The sequence below is a fragment of the Dromiciops gliroides genome, chromosome 1 (assembly GCF_019393635.1).
Source record: "Dromiciops gliroides isolate mDroGli1 chromosome 1, mDroGli1.pri, whole genome shotgun sequence".
In the NCBI taxonomy this organism is placed as follows: Eukaryota; Metazoa; Chordata; class Mammalia; order Microbiotheria; family Microbiotheriidae; genus Dromiciops; species Dromiciops gliroides.
In genome coordinates, this window is record NC_057861.1 from 57,850,718 (window position 1) to 57,869,983 (window position 19,266).

General features: G+C 48.6%; 1 protein-coding gene across 1 annotated transcript; it reads right to left on the reverse strand.

Annotated features, from left to right (window-relative positions):
* Positions 1-1,211: 1,211 nt before the first annotated feature.
* On the reverse strand, positions 1,212-14,895 carry LOC122737050 (occludin-like). Its single transcript, XM_043979474.1, is given in 12 exon segments — positions 1,212-1,620; positions 1,875-1,916; positions 4,173-4,344; positions 4,659-4,829; positions 4,939-5,081; positions 9,261-9,419; positions 12,789-12,835; positions 12,838-12,960; positions 12,963-13,005; positions 13,007-13,323; positions 13,326-13,469; positions 14,239-14,895. Coding segments are annotated over 11 exon segments (1,449 nt in total). The 5' UTR covers positions 13,456-13,469; positions 14,239-14,895; the 3' UTR covers positions 1,212-1,518.
* Positions 14,896-19,266: the final 4,371 nt, after the last annotated feature.

A 19,266-nucleotide genomic window follows, 5' to 3' on the forward strand; every position in this document is an offset into this window, starting at 1 on the left:
CACCGTGGAAGGCCTTGCTTTTGGGCGAGTCATGGCCCCGAGCTCAGCTTCCTGGTCTGTGACATGGGTTCTATTAATCCTGCCCAGGTCGGGAAATGAGGGTCCCATCAGGAATGACAGCAGAGAGGCTGTGGGGCCTGGGCCAAAGAAGCAGACCTGGGTTCTTCAAGTTCTTCCATCTCCCCACTTGGTGCCTCGGGTAACCTTGACCAAGGCTGGGCCTACTTTTTATTTCCCAAATGCGGAGAGTCGTCCTACCCTTTTCATGCTGGGACCCAACCACAGGCCACCCGGTGTGTGGCCTGAATGGAGGCCTGGGGAGGCTGTGGGCCCAGTGACTGACTCAACAAATTAACCTTCGTCCTCCCCCTTTCTCAGTCTTCTCTTTTGTACCATCTTTGCTATCACCTCTCCCTCCCATCATTTGATCTTTCTCCCTCCATCTCCTCTGGGGAAGCAATGGTAGCTGGTATTGTGCTAAAATGAGCCACGTGACCTTTGTCAAGTTACTAGCTCTCTGAGTTTCACATTTTACAGTGTAAAATGAGAAGGTCCCTTCCATCTCTCAATCCTGTGATCTCTGTGTCTCTGTCAATGTCTCTCTCTACCCCGCCCCCCCCCCCCCACCGCCCATTACTCTCCCTGCTACTGTTCTCACACACAAGTCCTATCTGACACCTCTTGTGGTGAAGGCCCCCAAAGATTGGGTGCTCTAGATGATCCCTGGGTGAGAAGGCCCAAGGTGGGGGAAGGGTAACTGCTGCAGAAAGGGCTGTTGTCCCCTGCTTCTCACATCTAAAGGGAGTGTGAGTGGGCAGAGGTATCCTTGCCCCGTCCTCCACCCCAGCAGGAATGAAGGGGTATAGGGAGTTCCCCTTGTGTGTCTCAGCCGGCTGGAAGAGGAAGAGGCTGGGCTAGGTAAGGAGAGCTGAGACACCAGGGGCCCCATCCCCTTACCCCAGGAAAGACGTGCACTCCAGCAGGTCCATTTCTTTCCTGCCCCCTAGCAGATTCCTTCCCACTTCTTAGGGATTTCTTCCCGGTTTTCCTTCTTTCATTTTCAGGCCCACTATCTGATCCCTTTTCGGCCTGTGGCATCCGCTGCCTGATTTCTTGGAGGCCTGCCTTCTCGAGTTCTCAGGACAACTGGACCTTGGGGACCGAGGCCACCTGCTCCCTCCCCCTTCCCCGCAGCAGGGAAGGTCCCTTCCCACAGAGCAGAGAAGACTTTATTGATGTAGAAATCAGCTTTAGGATGCTCAGCCTCCACCTGCTGCCCTCAACCCTCCTCAGGGCTGGGGCCACCCGTTCTAGCTGCCCTTGCCTCTCTTCTGGGCACTGAGGTGCTCCTGGCTCCTGGCCCAGCAGAGCAGTTCATAGGAAACCTTGGGGAGGTTTGTGCCCCACCACAGGGTGGAGGAGGGCACCCAATCTTCTCCATGGCATGTAAAGACGGTTCCTAGACCGAGGGCCCAGGAACCCGGCTCCCAGAGGGCCTGAGCTGCCACCTCCTCCTCCTCAGCTCCGGACCTTGTCGTAGGCTCCAACCATTCGTTTGATATGGCAGAGTTTGTCTCGAAGGTCCTGGGTCTCCATTTTCTTGCTTTGGTATTCTGGACTCTGGTGGGAAGGGAGAAGGAAATGGGCAAAACGGCAAACGAATCTACGGGCCTTATTGGCAGCGGTGGTTGGGCGAGGGACCCAGTGTCCTGCTCAAGTCTCCTTTCCCCAAGCCCCAGAAATCGCTCCCACCAGGGAAAGGGAGCTCCAAGCAGCCCAAGCTTGATGTCCTGGTGCTTCCAAATTGGGGACAGGCCTACTTTCCTGGGGAAATAGAGGTAAGGGACTGCCAGGGATAACCTTGGCTACCTTACCCTCTTCAAGTCCTTCAGCCGGTTGTATTCTTCCGCAACACCCTGAGGAGGAAGGAATGGGGGGGGGCTTCAGACTCCACCAGGAACCCCTTCTCCCGTGCCTGCCCCCCCCTCTATAATAGTTCACTTCCCATAATCCTATGAGGTAGGTATTGTAAGTATTGGCCCATTTGTTTTTGTTTCTGTGAGCAATGAGGGTTAAGTGACTTGCCCAGGGTCACACAGCTAGTAAGTGTCAAGTGTTTGAGGCTAGATTTGAACTCAGGTCCTCCTGAATCCAGGGCTGGTGTTTTCCTGGGGAATCTAAGTGCCCCAGTATTGGCCCATTATTAATCCCTATCACCTGCTGGGCCCACTGGCCATCTCCAACCCATGCAGCCTACAAGACCAGCCTCCTCTCCTTGGAATTCTGCCCTTCACCTCTGGGGCCCAGGGTTCTGATTGACAAGCTTTCTTCTCTTGATCTGGGGCATGTGATCTTGGTCATTTCCCATCTCTGAGCGGTGCCACTTCAGGCACACGGATACCCCTACCTTCTTCCTTTGGGTCATTTCCCCCCCATTAGAATGTAAACTCCTTGAGGGCAGGAACTGCCTTGTTCATCTGTAGCAAAGCACCCAGCACATAGTAAACATTTAATAGATTATTTTTTCCTTAATTTGATTGATAAGGAAACAGGCTCAGAGAGAAGGGACCAAGGCACACCTGGAACCCAGGACCCAGGCGCGCTGTCTGTGGCTCTTAGGATCAGGCCACACTGTCATTCTTGCTTCCCCCCCCCCCTCTGTGGGACATTCCTCATGGGGCCTGCCTGATAAAGGAAGCTGAGGGGTTCGGTGGGATTGTCTAGAGCCATAACGCTCTGCCTACGCACGTATTCTGACCTGGTGGGCAGAGGGTACGGGATGCTCGTCCCTGATCTTTGGGAACCCAAGGTCTGAGGGGCTGCCTGGTGGGTTGGAGAGGGAAGGGGCTTAGGTGGGAGAACAAAGGCCTCTTGTGAAGTGACTAGGCCTGGGCAAACCAGTTCTCTGGGCAGCCGGGGGAGGGGTTGGCCTGTCAGCTTCCTGCTAAAGTCTTGCCTGGCCTTGGGGAAACAGGAGGAGGCAGGGCTGACCCAGATGGTGCAGGGGAGGGGTGGGGGAGGGGAGGGGACCACCCTGGGTGGGGGAGGGGAGGGGACCACCCTGCTTTCAGTCCTGGTTCTATCGCTGTGATGTTACCTGGAACAAATCATTTCCCCTCTCTGGGCCTCAGTTTCCCCATCAGCAAAAGGAGGGGTTGGGCTAGATGGTACGGAAGGGTGGGAAGGGGCATTTATTAAGAGCCAACTATGTGCCAGGCACTGTGCTAAGCACTCTGCAAACATGACCTCCTTTGATCCTTAGATGGTTTCTAAGGTGCTTTGCCATTCCACGTTCTAGGTTCTGTGAGAGGTTTGGTGGAAAGAGCCCTGGATTCCATTAGATCAGGAGAGACCTGGATGGGATCCAGTCTTACTAGCTGTTTGAGCAAAGGTGAGTTACCTTTCTGCATCCTCATCTGCAAAATGGGGCATGTTGTGAAGAATGAAATAGGGTAATGTCTGTAAATCACTTTTAAACTTTAAACAGCTATAGAAGTGCTGAGACAAGGAAGTGCTTTCCAGAGGCCCTGACATTCTGGGACCTGGGGCCCTCCCAGCCCTGATGTCCTGGGTTCTAAGGGCCCTCCTAGCCCTGATGTCCAGGGTTCTAAGGGCCCTCCCAGCTCTGACGTCCTGGGTTCTAAGGGCCTTCCCAGCTCTGACATCCTCTGTTCTAAGGGCCTTCCCAGTTCTGACATCCTCTGTTCTAAGGGCCCCTCCCAGCCTGATGTCCTGGGTTCTAAGGCCTTTTCCAACTCTGACATCCTCTGTTCTAAGGGCCCTCCCAGCTCTGACATCCTCTGTTCTAAGGGTCCTTCCTCCCAGCCCTGATGTCCTGGGTTCTAAGGGTCCTCCCAGCCCTGATGTCCTGGGTTCTAAGGGCCCTCCCAGCCCTGATAGCCTGTGTTCTGATGGTCCTCCCAACTCTGACATTCTGGGTTCTAAGGGCCCTCCCAGCTCTGACATCCTCTGTTCTAAGGGCCCTCCCAGTTCCCACATTCAGGGTTCTGGTATTAGAAAAACCCTTGGGATAGCAGGGTGCCAGCCTCTCGCCTGGGATGTGTAGGACCTACACTCAGCTGCACAGAGAATGAAATGATGCTTGCTCCCTTTGACCTCCAGCCCCTGTTCTGTCCTGCCCTTTCTGTTCCCTGCTCCTCAGGGGCCTTCACCTGGTAGCGTAAGCTGCCTTCTGGAAGGTGGTCCAGCTCACGACTGAGCTGTGTGAGCTGAGCTCCAATGTCGTCCATCTCAGAGCACAGGGCTTTGTAACGCTGGAGGTCACTGTTGAACTCTGCCTTGTAGGCCTGGCGGATGGCATCCGAGGTGATAGCTGGGTAGAGGGCTGCGGGCAGGACAGGGGCTGTGGGTACTGACTGGAGTGGGAGGAGTTTAGAGCCTGGGTCTCTACTTCCCTCCTTTCTTCTCTCCCTGGATTCCCAAGGGTTTGCATACAAAGGACACATATGCCCACCTGACAACAAGGGTGAGCTAATGGCTCCCAGGCTCTGGGAGATGCTTTTACCAGTCTTTCTCTATCAAGGGCATGGAGGTCTACATAGAGCCTGGGGTGGGGGAGGGCCCCTCTCAAGGGAAGGCACCTCTGGATGCTGGGCCTCCGGAGGCCCTCAGCCCAATGGAAGCCCACCTCGCCTCACCTGGCCCAGTCATTCTGGTCCCACTCTTCACCGGATTCAGCCGCTGTGGTATAATCTGTCTCACACTGGGCTTCTTCCAGGCCCGTTGGACGCTGTCTTTGGCGTTGGCCCCGCCTGGTGGGGCGCAGCCTCTCAGGCCCTTTGTCTTTTTCTTCTGGAGGAGGTGGGGCACTGGGAGAAGGTCAGAGAAGGTTGAGTTCTTGTGCCTTAGCTGGGACCAGTGGGAGGGGGTAGAGGTTCTGGCCTCTAAAGTGCCCACCCCCAGGGAGCCCATGTCCACCTGGGGCTGGAAGGGGTTGAATGGACGTAGCCATTGTCCTGGGCTGGCAGGAAAGCAGAGGTCAGGGGGCTGGTGGGCTTTTCTGAGTATGCCAATGTGGCGGTCTCATCCTGAGTCCCTGCATCACCAGATACATTCTTCACCTAGAAACAATAAAAGCAGGGAGAGCTCCCATTTTTGAAAACTCTTGAGAATTTAAAGAGCCCTATCCTCACAATGGCCCTTTGGCTGTTACTATGCCCATTTTGCAGTATGGAACATTGAGGCACAGAGGAATTAAGCCATAGAATCATAGAATGTCTGAACTAGAAGGGATCTTAGAACCCAGAACCACACACATAGAACATAGAAGCTTGAAGAGACCCTAGAATGGAGAATGTTAGAGTTGAGAGGGCGCTTAGAGATTGTTTTCCCTCATTTTGTTGATGGGGAAACACAGTAAAAGGAAATGACTCAAACCTTGCAACTCAACCCTGAGGCCAGAGCTTGGCCCTCCAGGGTTCTAGTGATAGCCCTTGGGCAGCCAGGCAAGGTGGAGGGCTTGAAGATTGGGACTTTGGGCTGGGGCTTGCAGCTTCCTGTCTGGGTAGGTACAATTGCCCCTGGCAGATGAGTGGGGCTGAGCCAGGTTGAGAGGAGCTTGGGGGCAGAAGACTGGTGCCTTCCAGCTCCAAGAGGGTGGGAGTCTGAGAGCTTCAGCCAAAAAGAGGAGAACAAGTCCTCAGGCTCAGACCTGGCAGTGGGTGTATGTGCCTTTGTGTGTGGGATGGGGTGGGGAGTGACTTCATACTCAACTGGTTAAGGACCAGTCTGAGACACTGAGTCAGTCCCAGCCCCACTAGCCCTCCCCTGGCTTTTGCCTCCTTATCTCTGACTCTCCCGAAAACTTGACACCATCAGTCCCCTGAAAGAAGGTTGATTGCCTGCCCCTCCTTGAGAGCAGGAGGAATGGTTAAGATTAAGTGCCTTCCTGTGACCCAGCAGAAAGAATGTTGGATCTGGAGACTGGGATCCGGTCCCAGCTCCGACAGTCACTGCCCCCGGAAGTCACCTCCGGTCTCAGTTTCTTCATTTGTGAAATGGGGCTAAGAGCTTCCACCCTGCAGAAATTGTGGGTCACACAACTTGTAACTATCCTATAATGTGTCTTCTATCAGTGATACCTCCTCAAGTCCTCTCTCCTTCAGCGATTTCTCTTTCCTCCCTGCACTATATCCCATCCCACCCCACCCCCATCCCCACTCCAAACCATAAACCTTAGATTTCGCTCACCCTTCCCCCACCCTTTGAAAAGCACGTCCTGGGTTTATTTGCATCCAGCCACACATCAAGGACACGACTGTCTTTGCTCCCCACCCTATGTGTCCTTTAAAATTCTCCCTGGAGGAAACATTGCTTCCGGGCATGGGTAAGCCCTCTAGTCACACAAAGCACAAAAGAGTCAGTCAGAAAAGACTTGGGATGGAGTGGAGTCTGTGCCTTTAGAATTAGGGATCCTCACTTCCGGAGCACGGTCTCTAGTTCCCTGCTTCCCCAGTCTCTGCTTCTGATCTTCCTCTTTTAGCAGAAGAGGCAAACCACCCCCCTCACCTCCACGCACCGTTGCCCAGAAAAGTCAAATGACTTATCCAAAGTCACAAAGTGACAGCTAGGCAGTGCCAGAGTTCAGATTCAGACCCAGGCTCTCTTTCCACTGAGCTGCCTGCTCCCTGACTGCAGCACATTTATTTCCTCCCTTACTCCATATAATAAAAGCAGTTTCCATTTCTATAGTCCTTTAAGGTTGGCCCCATTTTGCAGAAGAGGAAACTGAGGCTCGTTGAGGCAAAGAACTTGCCCAAGGTTGCACAGGGATGGGGTGTTGGAGCTGGGACTCAAACTGAAGTCTTCTGATTCTTTTTTTTTTTTTTTTTGCAGGGCAATGAGAGTTAAGTGACTTGCCCAGGGTCACACAGCTAGTGTCAAGTGTCTGAGGCTAGATTTGAACTCAGCTCCTCCTGAATCCAGGGCCGGTGCTTTATCTACTGTGCCACCTAGGTGCTCCTGAAGTCTTTTGATTCTGTGCGCCGCCCCCCCCCCCGCCCAGTTTTGTGTGTGTGTGTGTGTGTGTGTGTGTTTTGTTTTTTTTTTTTCAGTGAGAACTCTGCAAAAGTGTATTTGAAGGGCAGCTAGGTGGCACAGTGGATAGAGCACTGGCCCTGGATTCAGGAGGACCTGAGTTCAAATCCAGCCTCAGACACTTGACACTTACTAGCTGTGTGACCCTGGGCAAGTCACTTAACCCCAATTGCCTTACCAAAAAAAAAAAAAAAGAAAAAGTTTATTTGAAGTGAAGGGAATGGGGTTAGAATCCTGATTCTTGTCACTTACTAGCTATGTGACTTTAAGCAATACCTTTAACCTCTCTAGGCTTCAGGTTCCTCAATTTTAAGTTGGGGGGGGCTTAGATAACTTCTGCTGCCTCTTCTAGCTCTTCAATTTCTGATCCTATTGTCCCTCTGCTTCTCCAAATCCTTCCAAGGTCTGCCTCCTCCAGGAAGCCTCTCTGACCTCCTACAACTCTGAATTTGGGACTCCACACTCCATCCTCCATCACACAGCTTCAGTCATTCATTGACCTCCAGTGGTGTGAGTCCCATTGTCCCATCCTGGATGGGACTCACCCCACCCCTTCCCTACACACACACACACACACACACACACACACACACACACACACACACACACTCTCTCTCTCTCTCTCTCTCTCTCTCTCTCTCTCTCTCTCTCTCTCTCTCTCTCTTTCTCTCTCTCTCTCTCCAGGTCATGGGTCTGGGTGAATTGACCCGATCACTGCCTTCAGGTTTTTGAAAGGCTGCCCTGTGGAAAAGGGAGCAGATTTATTCTGTCCTGTCTCCACCCCCCACCTCACCCCCAACCCCCCAACCCCTGCCCCTTGGGAGCCAGGAATGGGAGGTGGAGGAAAGCATACCTAGACTCCATAGCAGAAGAACCTTCTAAACAATTGGAGCCGTCATCCAAAAATGAAATGAACTACTTTGGGAGGTGGTGAGCTCCCCCTCTCTGGAAGGCTTCAAGAGGAGGTTCCACGACCACTTGTTAGGGGCGTTGGCCAGCACATTCCCGGCCAGCAGGTCTCAGAGCAATCTGGGAGCACTTGGCTCTGAGAGGCTGTTTCCCCATGGAGGGGGGACTCCCCAAGCATGCTCCCCTCCCCAGCTCGCTCCCCCCCCACAGCTCTCGAGGGGCCAGGCACGTGACAGCCACACACCCACCTTTGCCTGCTCCTTTCTCTGGCTCTGCCCCCCGGGCCAGCTGACCAGGCTCTAGGTTAATCATTCTCCCTACAGAAACTTAGACTATCTTGAGCAAATAGGGAATGGAAGGGTGGGACACATGGGGACAGGCCTGGTACCCTGGCACCAAGCTCCCTGCTGAGGCTGGGCGGCGCTGAGGCCAAAGCAGGCAGACTGGCTCCAGGGGGATGAATGCTGAAAATACCTTTTCTCTAAGGAGGCAGCGAGGTAATAACCGGGAGAGAGCTGGTCTTGGATCCATCAAATGACCTGGATTCAAGTTCTGCCATCTACTGGCTTTGGGACCCTGGGCAAAGCATTTCACTTGTCACTACACTAGGCAAGTCTCTGAGACTCAAGTTAAGAACCTGTATTGATACAGGGAGTTTCCCCATTAGGGAGTTCCCGATGTCAGTGAAGTCACAAGTCCTGTCCCTATTCTTAGGATCCGCCTAATAATAGCTAGTATTTGTATGACAAAACACATGACAAATTTATTATTTCATTTCATCCTTATAACACCCCTGGAGGAGGGGGTAGGTGCTATTATCTTCCCCATTTTATAGATGAGAAAGCAGAGGCAGACAGAGGTTAAGTGACTTGCCCAAGGTCACACAGCTAGTGTCTGAGGTCGGATTTGAACTCAGATCTTTCTGAACCCAGTTCAACTCTACCCACTGTACCATCTCACTTTTCTTATTACTGCCATTGTTCCCTCCCCCCTGAGGTAGATATTCTCTCTCCCATTCTTGCAGATGAGGAAACTGAGGCACAGAAATGAAAAGTGATTTATGCTCAAGCTCATACAGCATAAGTGGGGAAAGAAAAGGGCTTGGAACCCAGATCTTCTGACTGGAATGGAGAAAAAAACATTGGTCTCAGTAGCAGAAGATCTGGGTTCAATTCATGGCTCATACATTTATGATCTGTGTGATACTAGGTAAATCACTTGAGCTCTTTGATGGGACCCCCCCCCCCAGCCTGCTTACCCACTCATTCACACTGCCCCCCCCCCAGCCTGCTTACCCACTCCTCCACATTGGGACCCTCCACTGTAGCCAGGGGTTTGTCCCAGAAGATGTTGGGCTTCCCATACTTCCAGATCTTGTGACGGGTCTTCTGGGCAAAATAACAGATGACACAGAGGAGGACAACGATGAGGAAGCCACAGACAATGGCCACGGCCTGGGGGAGAAAGGGGGAATGTGGGCTCACAATTGGGGCTACCCTCTGGACTTCGAAGTATATAGCTGATCATTGTTAGAAATCACAGCAGTGGAAGACTCCCACTCTGAGGATAGACTTGGCAAATCTCCTTCAAACTCCCTGTCTCCAGGTTCTTGCCCATTCATTTCACAGCACCTACCTGGCTAGTTTTCTGGACTTCATCATCTCTGGAAACTCATAATTCTGTAAGGTGAAATCAGCTTGGAAACTCACATCTCCTCAGATCATTTCCCACCTCAGCTGAACGAGTTCATCAGGCAGCACTTCTCTCCTGCCCCACTTTTTAGTGCCCCCCTCCCCTGTTTGATTGGGAGCTCCTTGAGGGTAGGGACTATATGCCTTTCTTTGTATCACCAAGTGCTTAGCACAGTGCCTGGCATATAGTAGGCATTTTTTAAAAGTGGGACAATGAGGGTTAAGTGGCTTTGCTCAGGGTCACACAGCTAGTAAGTGTCAAGTGTCTGAGGCCAGATTTGAACTCAGGTCCTCTTGAATCCAGGGCCAGTGCTTGTATCCACTGTGCCACCTAGCTGCCCCCTATGATGTGGTCTTGAGAAAACCACTAGACAGATCTCTTTGTGCCTCAGTTTCCTCATCTATAAATGACTCAGTGACTTCCAAGCTTCCTTCCAGCCCTAAATCTATGATCCTGTGAGCCAAGCATTTCCCATTTGCCATGCTGCCCTAACCACTGCTATCAACCCTGCCATTATTGCTCTTCCCATCTCATCATTGTCCTGTCCATCACGACCACTACCGCCACCATCTTCCATCTCCTCACCACCACCTCTTCTTCCTCCTCTCCATCTTCCTCAACCTCACTCTTTATCAGCATCATCCTCACAGCCACCGTCACCCCATCCCTGTCACTCCTCCCACCACCGCTGCCATCCTTGCCACCTCATTGGCATCGTTGTTATCTAAACTCTGGCTTTCAGATCACAGATTCAGAGGTTTTCTAGACCAAACCCTTTGTTCCGCAGATGAGATTTATCCTTATTTTCCCAATTGAGAAGCGAGCTGTCATGCTGATAGACATTTCTGTACCAACAACAGATCATCATAATGTACTTGATGATGGGGCCAATGTTCTTAGAGTATGCTGCTATCAGATTCAACCTTGCACACAACAGAAGAGCCTAATAAGACCACGACTGGTTTTGTACACCTGCCATATAATCAGGAGATTCTCATCTCACTTGTGGGTAATTAGGATGGCTGTGGCTAATTTCTGTGTTTTAGCACGTCGAGTTCAGATTGACTGAGATAGCAAAGGCTCAGAAGAACTGTCATTACAACACTAGCTCTGTTAACAGAGTAATGTTATCATTCATTGTTATTGTTAAAATAGATCGGGAATGTAGCATTGTAATAATATTAATAGTAATTACCATTAATCATATAATAATAGTAACATAACAATAATAATTCACATTTCAACAACAGTTTAAAGTTATACAATTTGCCATGGATCACTCAGCTACCCAGGGTCAGAGTGAGGATTTGACCCAAAGTCCAAGCCCTTTTCAGACCATCTACCACAATGCCTCAGTTCTCTTGCCAACGGAATCTCACAATCACTTGCATCTGAGGCAACTTTAAAAGTGCAAGTGGGGGCAGCTAGGTGGTGCAGTGGATAGAGCACCAGCCCTGGATTCAGGAGGACCTGAGTTCAAATCTGGCCTCAGACCCTGACACTAGTTGTGTGACCCTGGGAAGTGACTTAACCCCAATTGCCTCACAAAACAAAACAAAACAAAAACAAACAAAAACAAAAAACCCAAAGTGGAAACAAACTAGGTCTCTTATCCCAAAGAGATCATAAAAAAAGGGAAAAAGACCCAGTTCTCTGTGGTGGCAAAGGATTGGAGGGATGCCCTCAATTGGGAAATGGCTGAACAAGTTATAGTTTATGAATGTAATGGAATAGTATTGTGCTATACAAAATGATGAGCAGGCAGATTTCAGAAAAACCTGAAAAGACTTACATGTACTGATGCGGAGTGAAGTAAGCAGAACCAGGAGAACATTGTACACAGCAACAGCAACACTGAGCCATGATCAACTGTGATAGATTTTTAGCTTTTCTCAGCAATACAATCATCCAAGATAATTCAAAAAAACCTCATGATGGAAAATTCTATCTACACCCAAAGAAAGAACTATAGAATCTAAATGCAGATTGAAGCATTCTATTTTCACTTTTTTTTGTTTGTTTTATGGCTTTCCCCTTTTATTCTGTTTCTTCTTTCAGGACATGACTAATGTGGAAATAGGTTTACATGATTGCACATGTATAACCTATATCAGACTACTTGCCATCTTGGGGAGGGGGGATGGAAGGGAGGGAGAGAGAAAAACATGGAACTATTTTTTTTTTTGGTGTGAGGCAGTTGGGGTTAAGTGACTTGCCCAGGGTCACACAGCTAGTAAGTGTCAAATGTCTGAGGCCGGATTTGAACTCAGGTCCTCCTGACTCAAGGGTTGGTGCTCTATCCACTTTGCCACCTAGCTGCCCCAATATGGAATTATTTTAAGAAGTGGGAGTGATGGGTCTTCCTATTTGTCATAGGACAATTGAGGTTTAAAGAGAATCTACAAATGACTGGAAGTCATATAGTGGAAGTTATAGTTATAGAGTGGTCTATCCACTGCGCCACCTAGCTGCCCCAATGGAATTGAACAGAAGAAGGTTTTGAGGGAAGAGGGGAAAAATAAGACCACTGTCTCAGATAACTGACAAGCCATCATGTAGATAAGGGATTATTGATAGATGGCTCTCACAACAGCAGTACAGAAAGGTTAAGCACTACAAAGGCAGCTAGGTGGCCCACTGGATAGGATAGAACACTGGGACTAGAATCTGGATGATGTGAGTTCAAATCCTTCCTTAGGGGACAGCTAGGTGGCTCAGTGGATAGAGCACCAGCCCTGGAGTCAGGAGGACCTGAGTTCAAATCTGACCTCAGACACTTGACACTTACTAGCTGTGTGACCCTGGGCAAGTCACTTACCCTCATTGCCCTGGCCCCCCCCAAAAGAGTTTTAATTAATAATATCACTTACCTCCCCAAGTTGATAAAGATTAAATGAGAAATTTATAAAGTGCTTAGCACAGTGCCTGGTGCATAATAAGGTGCTTAATAAATACTTTTCTCATCCCTTCCTTAAATGAGTTGCCCAGGGTCACACAGCTGATAAGTGACTGAGTGTCAGGTCTTCCTGACTCCCAGTTCTGAGTTCTATTCACTGCCCACTGGCCCACTGAGTTTCCTTCTGGCTGTGCCGGGGGATTCTGGGATTGTGTGATCTTCCTGTGACTCTTACCTCTTGGGGGTCCACCATGCAGTAGTGGTAAAGGTACTGGTTCACAATCCCCCTGCCACTGGTGACATCATTTGGTTGCAGAGCATCAACATCTGGTTGTAGTAGAGACTCCCCGAGCTGGACCCCAGCCCTGCCCGGGGGTTCACCCCGACTACGTAGACAATGGAGGCGAGAGCATCACAAAGGCTAGCAGGCCACTGAGCACGGTGACCAGCAGGGTAGAAGCGGCGAGAGCGGGCCCCCGATGCTTTGGACAGACTGGCTATGAGCAGCCCCAGGGACACCAGGAAGCAGAGGACCGCCATGGCGATCATAAAGCCATTGGCCGCCCGTGGATTGGTCAGGCCACCATAGTAGCCACCATAGTAGCCACCGTAGTAGCCATTATAGTAGCTTCCCAGGCCACCCCCATAGCCCAGGAGACCGCTGCCACTGCCATAGTAGTCCCAGGCTAATGTGGAGGCCACACAGGCAAAGATAGTCAAACATAGGAAGACCACAAATCCCTGCAGGATGCGGATGATGCCTGGAGGGACCGCCACTGGTAGAAATGCTGGGGAGGGACATCTGCCAGGTAGAAGGAGCCAAGAGGGCCAGAGGGAGGTGGATAGTCATAGCGGGAACTGGGGTGGCCATAGCCTGTGTAAGACCTTTTCTCGTACATCATGGGCAGGGGGCTACCTGGAACAGAGCATATACATCTCATTCCTCCCCTTTCCATTCCAGCATCACTCCAGCTCTGACATACCTGTTCTAGATCTCTTTCAGTCTTGACACTACATGTTCTAAGGTCTTTTGCAGCTCTGATATTCCATGCTCTAAGATACCCTCCATCTCTGATATTCCATGGTCCAAATTCCTTCCTAGCTCCCAGCATCCCTGGTTCTAAGATAACCTTCCATCTCTGACATTCCACGTTCTAGTTTGTATCCCACTTCTGACACTTCGGTTCTCAGAACCCCTTCAACTCTGATATTCTGTCTTTTATGTTATCTTCCAGCTCCAATAATCTGTTTTATGTTCCAAGGTACCTCCCATTGCTGACACCTGTTACGAGACCAGCTCCATCACCAGTTCCTCAATCTCCCATCCTCTAAATAAGGAGAAAAGAGATGTAGGGTTAAGAGAGAGAATCTGGAGACCATGGGCTCTCCCCAGCTATTGGGGGTTTCTGAGAGGACCGAATTCAGGTGTCCCAGGAACTGGGTGGTGGGGGAGAGGAGAATGGCACTCAGAGCCTCCCCATGCTCCTAGCTTCCCTTTACTCCATAGACCACCCCCCTTCATTTTGGCTTTGTGCCCCTCCTGCCCATTCACCCTCAAACCAGGGCATTTGCCTGGTCCCAAGGCACTGCCTTCCCCCTGCTAGCAGAGACTCCTCCTCAGGTTCGACCAACAAGGTCCCGGGGGGGATTGCTCTGAGGTCTCCTGTGGGGACAGAGCCGTTTACCTGAGTTTGGAGCCCGCCTGCCCAGGCTCCGCCTGGCTGCCTCCTCTCTCCAGGGATCCACTTCCAGGCTCCGGGAGCCAGCTCTGATTGTCGTCCTAATGTGTTGTGCCCCTGCCTTCCCCTTCAGTGGCTGCCCACAGGAAAGGTGAACAGTGGGGCTCTTGGAGTAGGGAGGGGATGCCGAAACCTAAGGGGTGGGGTCCCCTGGCTCCCCCGGGCAGCCTTGGCCTGCCCTCCCTCTTTGTCCCTGGAAAAATGGCTGCAGGGATTAATCATTAGTAGACACACAAAGACTCAGGAAAGGAGAAAAACCACAAGCTGGCCACACGGGAGTTACCCAACTTTAGCCAGGGCTGTGCTCGGCGGGAGCACAGGCTGCTCAGAGAGGCAGGCAGGCAGCTCTTGGTGGGGACCCACAGGTTCCTCTTTGGGACCTAGCCAGCCTAGGCAGCTTAACCCCTTCTCTTCCACAGCCGCTCGGGCAGAGAGCTGTCCTGGTCAGAAGAGGGCCAGGCCCTTGCCCAGGCAGCCGTCCCCTCTTCCTTTCCTTGCACAAAGGTTGCAGCTGAAGGGCCTATGGTGAGAAGACAAGCAGAACTTCCCATCTCTTAAAAGTCCCCCATACTGGCATAGAAGAAGGGTAGAGGGATATCTGGACAAGGTAGCCTCGGGAGCCCCTTCCAGCTCTGAGGGGTGGGGTGGGGGGGATTCCGACTAGGATGTGATCCCAAACATGAGCTTCCTTAAGACTTCCTGGCTTATGGAAACAGGAACATCCTCCCCAAATAGTGTTTTCATGGGCTAAAACCTTCCTCCGCCAGGAGGGTCCTTTACCGTTACCTCCCCATCTGTGCCCCACCCTCAACTCTCTTCCCAGCTACCCCAAGTATTCTCAGTATATGGGGACACAGCCCAAATTGCTTTCCTCTCGTTTAGACCTAGGGACCTAGGGCAGGGTTGGCTCCTCCTCAAGCCGGGGTGAGTCCAGGGACCGTGTTTTCTTCCAAACTAGGGACTCCCTGAAAAAAACACAATGACTCCCTCTTCTTACTCAGTATCCCTTTTAAAAATTACATATTTCTTTCTAAAAAGAATTTTATTTCACTGTTCTCTCAATTACATGTAAAAACAATTTTTGGCATTCCTTTCTTCTTTTTTTTTTAAAATAATAAACATTTTTATTTAAGTTTGAATTCCAATTTTACCCCTCTTTGCCTCCCCTCCCTTCCCTCCTTGCTGAAGCAGTAAGCAATCTGATGTGGATTGTACATGTGCAATTATGTAAAACATACTATATTAGTCATTTTGTATAAGAAAACTTGAATAAAAGAAAAAAATAAAAGAAAGTAAAATATTCTTCAGTCTGTGTGTTCAATCAATATCAGTTCTTTCTCTGGAGGTAGATAGTATGCTTCATCATTAGTCCTTTGGGAATGTGTTGGATCATTGTATTGCTGAGAATAGTTGTCATTCACAGTTCTGACATTCCTTTTTTAAAAAAGGAATGATTAATTACTATTAGTCAATTTATCATAAATCATTAATTATTAAAACAATTTTTGAGTTCCAAATTCCCTCTCCCTCCCATCCCCTCTCATTGAGAAGGCAAGCACTTTGATATAGATTATACATGTTCAGTCATGGCAAACATATTTCCATATTAGTCATGTTGCAGAAGAGAACACAGACCAAATTAAAAAAAAACAAACGAGAAGAAGAATAAAGTTTAAAAAAGGATATGTTTTGAGCCGTATTCAGATTCACATCAGTTCTTTCTCTGTACGATGGATAGTATTTTTCATGCAAAAATCCTTCAGAATTGTCTCAGATTGTGTTGCTGAGACTAGCTAAGTCATTCACAGTTGATCATCATACAATGTTGCTGTTATTGTGTACAATGTTCTCTTGGTTCTGCTCACTTCACTTTGTATCATTTTGTATAAATCTCCCAGGGTTTTCTGAAATCATCCTGCTTGCATTTCTTATAACATAATAGTAATCCATAACAATCATATACCACAACTTGTTCAGCCCATTCCCAACTGGTAGGCACCTTCAGTTTCCAATTCTTGCCACCACAAAAATTGTTGCTATAAATATTTTTGCACATATGGAACCTTTCCTTTTTCACTGTTGTATTGGGAAACAGAGCTAGTAGTGGTATTGCTGGGTTAATGGGTATCACAGTTTTATAGGCGTTTGGGCAGAGTTCCAGATTGAGCTTTCCCTCTTGCTGTGAGGGATCATATTTCCCCCTCTAACCAGGGCTCCCTGAGAGCAAAAGAGCCTTGTTTTGTTCCCCAGACCCTGAGCATAGAAACAATCTCTGAGACTGGAACTGCCACTCCCAAGAGGATGACCTTGTGCTCTGCCCCTCAAACTTCCCACTCAGGGGCTTCTTGAGGGGAAGGGACCATGTACACCTCTCATTGGGGCTCCCTAAGGGCAGGTACCCATATATTCTCAGACCTGGATAGCCTCCCTTTCAGAGATATTTTATGTAAAGATGCCCTCCACAATAATTTCCTTCTTTCTTAGTTAAATGAATTTTATTTAATATGAAAACTTTTAAAAATAAAAGTATGTTATTATTTCCAGTTACATGGAGAGATAGTTTTCAACATTTGTTTTTTATAAGATTTCCATTTCAATTTTTCTCCCTCCCTCCCCCCCTCCCCTAGACAGCAGGTAATCTTATATATATTATATATATAGTATATATATATATATAACATTAAACATATCTCTGCATTAGTCATGTTATAAGAGAAGAATATATATACATATATATAAAACAACATAAACATATCTCTGCATTAATCATGTTTTAAGAGAAGAATCAGAGCAAAAAGGAAAAACCTCAAAAAAGAAAAATAACAGCACCAAAACCAAAAGAAATAGTATGGTCCAATCAGCATCCATATTCCACAGTTCTTTTTTTTTTTTCTGGATTGGAGAGCCTTTTCTATCATGAATCCTTTGGAACTTTTCTGTACCGTTGTATTGGTGAGAAGAATCTAGTCTATCACAGTTTATCAACACATAATGGTTGATGATACTGTGTACAGCGTTCTCTGGTTCTGCTCATCATCAGGTTCCAGCAAGTCCTTCCAGGTTTCTCTAATTCCTCCTGCTCATTGTTTCTTACAGCACAATAGAATTCCATTACATTCATATACCACAACTTGTTCAGCCATTCCCCAATTGATGGACATCCTCTCAATTTCCAATTCCTTGCCACCACAAAAAGAGCAGCTACAAATATTTTTTGTACATGGGGGTCCTTTCCCTTTTTTATGATCTCTTTGGGAAGAAGACCCAAAGTGGTATTGCTGGTGCAAAGGGTAGCACAGCTTTATAGCCCTTTGGGCATAATTCCAAATTGCTCTCCAGAATGGTCTGGATCATTAATATGAAAGCTTTTAAAAATTCTATGTCATTGAAATTGTCCATTTATTCCTTTATGATCAATTTTATCCTTTGTTTGATTAGGACTGTCTACTATTTATGAAAAGGATTAATTCTCCCCTCATCTTTTTCTGGTGTGACCTATTATACTTAAGTAATAAGATCCATCCAGGAACTTATTATGTCACCCATATAGTGTAAAAGGCTCCTCAAAACCTATTTTCTGCCAAGCCACTTTCCAATTTTTCCAGACGTTCATGTTGAATAGAGAGTCCTTCCCCCTGGAGTTTTTGTTCTGGAGTTTACTGAAGTTTACAGATGACCTCATTTAGGAAATCTGAAGAGGTGAATTATCCAGACTAAGGGCAGTCTTCCTGGCAAGGACCAGCTTCTGAGCTGGGGATTTTGCCTACTGCCTGTCTTCTCTGCTTTTACTCCAAAAGGACTTTCCACTTTTTTTTTCTGTGGAAAAGCCCTTTATGGGCATGATATTTTTATTCCAATGCAACCTGTCAGGAGATAGCAAGAATTTAAACCAGAACTTCGAAATGTGAAGTTATATGGGGGCAGCTTAGGAAAGGTAGGGTCAGCTCTTCTTAGGTGAAGCTTTGCATCAGTCCTTCAGTGTGAGGGCTGATAGTTCATGCCCAGCAGAGTGCGGAATAGGGGAAAGGAGCTATGTAAAGTGAAAAAAGGGGAGGAAGGGCAAGCTGTTAAGCACCCTGGGATGGGTTTTCCATTGCTTTCCTTCTCTGGGCTAGGAAATCTCCAAAACACTGAACGTGCCTACAATCTAGCATATAGATAAAAATACACTATAGTAGGAGACATCAGTTTGAGTAATTCACATTCTTTATGTTTTGGTGGGGTTTTTTGGTTTGTTTTGGTTTTTTTGCGGGGCAATGAGGGTTAAGTGACTTGCCCAGGGTCACACAGCCAGTAAAAGTGTCTGAGGCCACATTTGAACTCAGGTCCTCCTGAATCCAGAGCCGATGCTTTTATCCACTGCGCCACCTAGCTGCCCCACATTTCTTTATTAAAATGAAGAATTAGGTTTTAGTTTCCACTCCGACCCCCTTTCCCTTTTTTCTCATTTTGATAGGGGACCAGAGAGGTCAGGCAACTCTCCCAAGGTCACATAGCACTGATGGCATGCCACTCACTTCCACCTACACCAAAAGATCTCCAAGCCACTGCACCTCTGCTCAATTCTGGAATGATTTCCTTCTCCTGCCCTCCCCTCTTGTCCCCTCCCCAAGGCTCAATTATAATCCTCCCTCCTTTAGGAGCTTTTAAAAAGTTTTTCTTTCTTTTATTATTACTCCAGGAATTCCATGACTTCCATGCCCACACTGACATCTCCACTCACCTGATATAGAGCATTTATCAGTTGAACACCTGCTTCTCTAGAGTCTTGGGAGCATAGGAGATAGAATGTCAGAGATGGAAGATACTTTGGCAGTTATGCCTAATTACTGAAGTAGATCCGTGATCTCATCCATCACTTTGGGTTTTCCCTCTAGCAAGGCAGACCACCACCTGTCCTTCTGCCCATCTCATGTGTCCAAATCTTACCATAAGTTTGTCTCAAGGGGTCTAATCAATACACTGGCTTCCTGC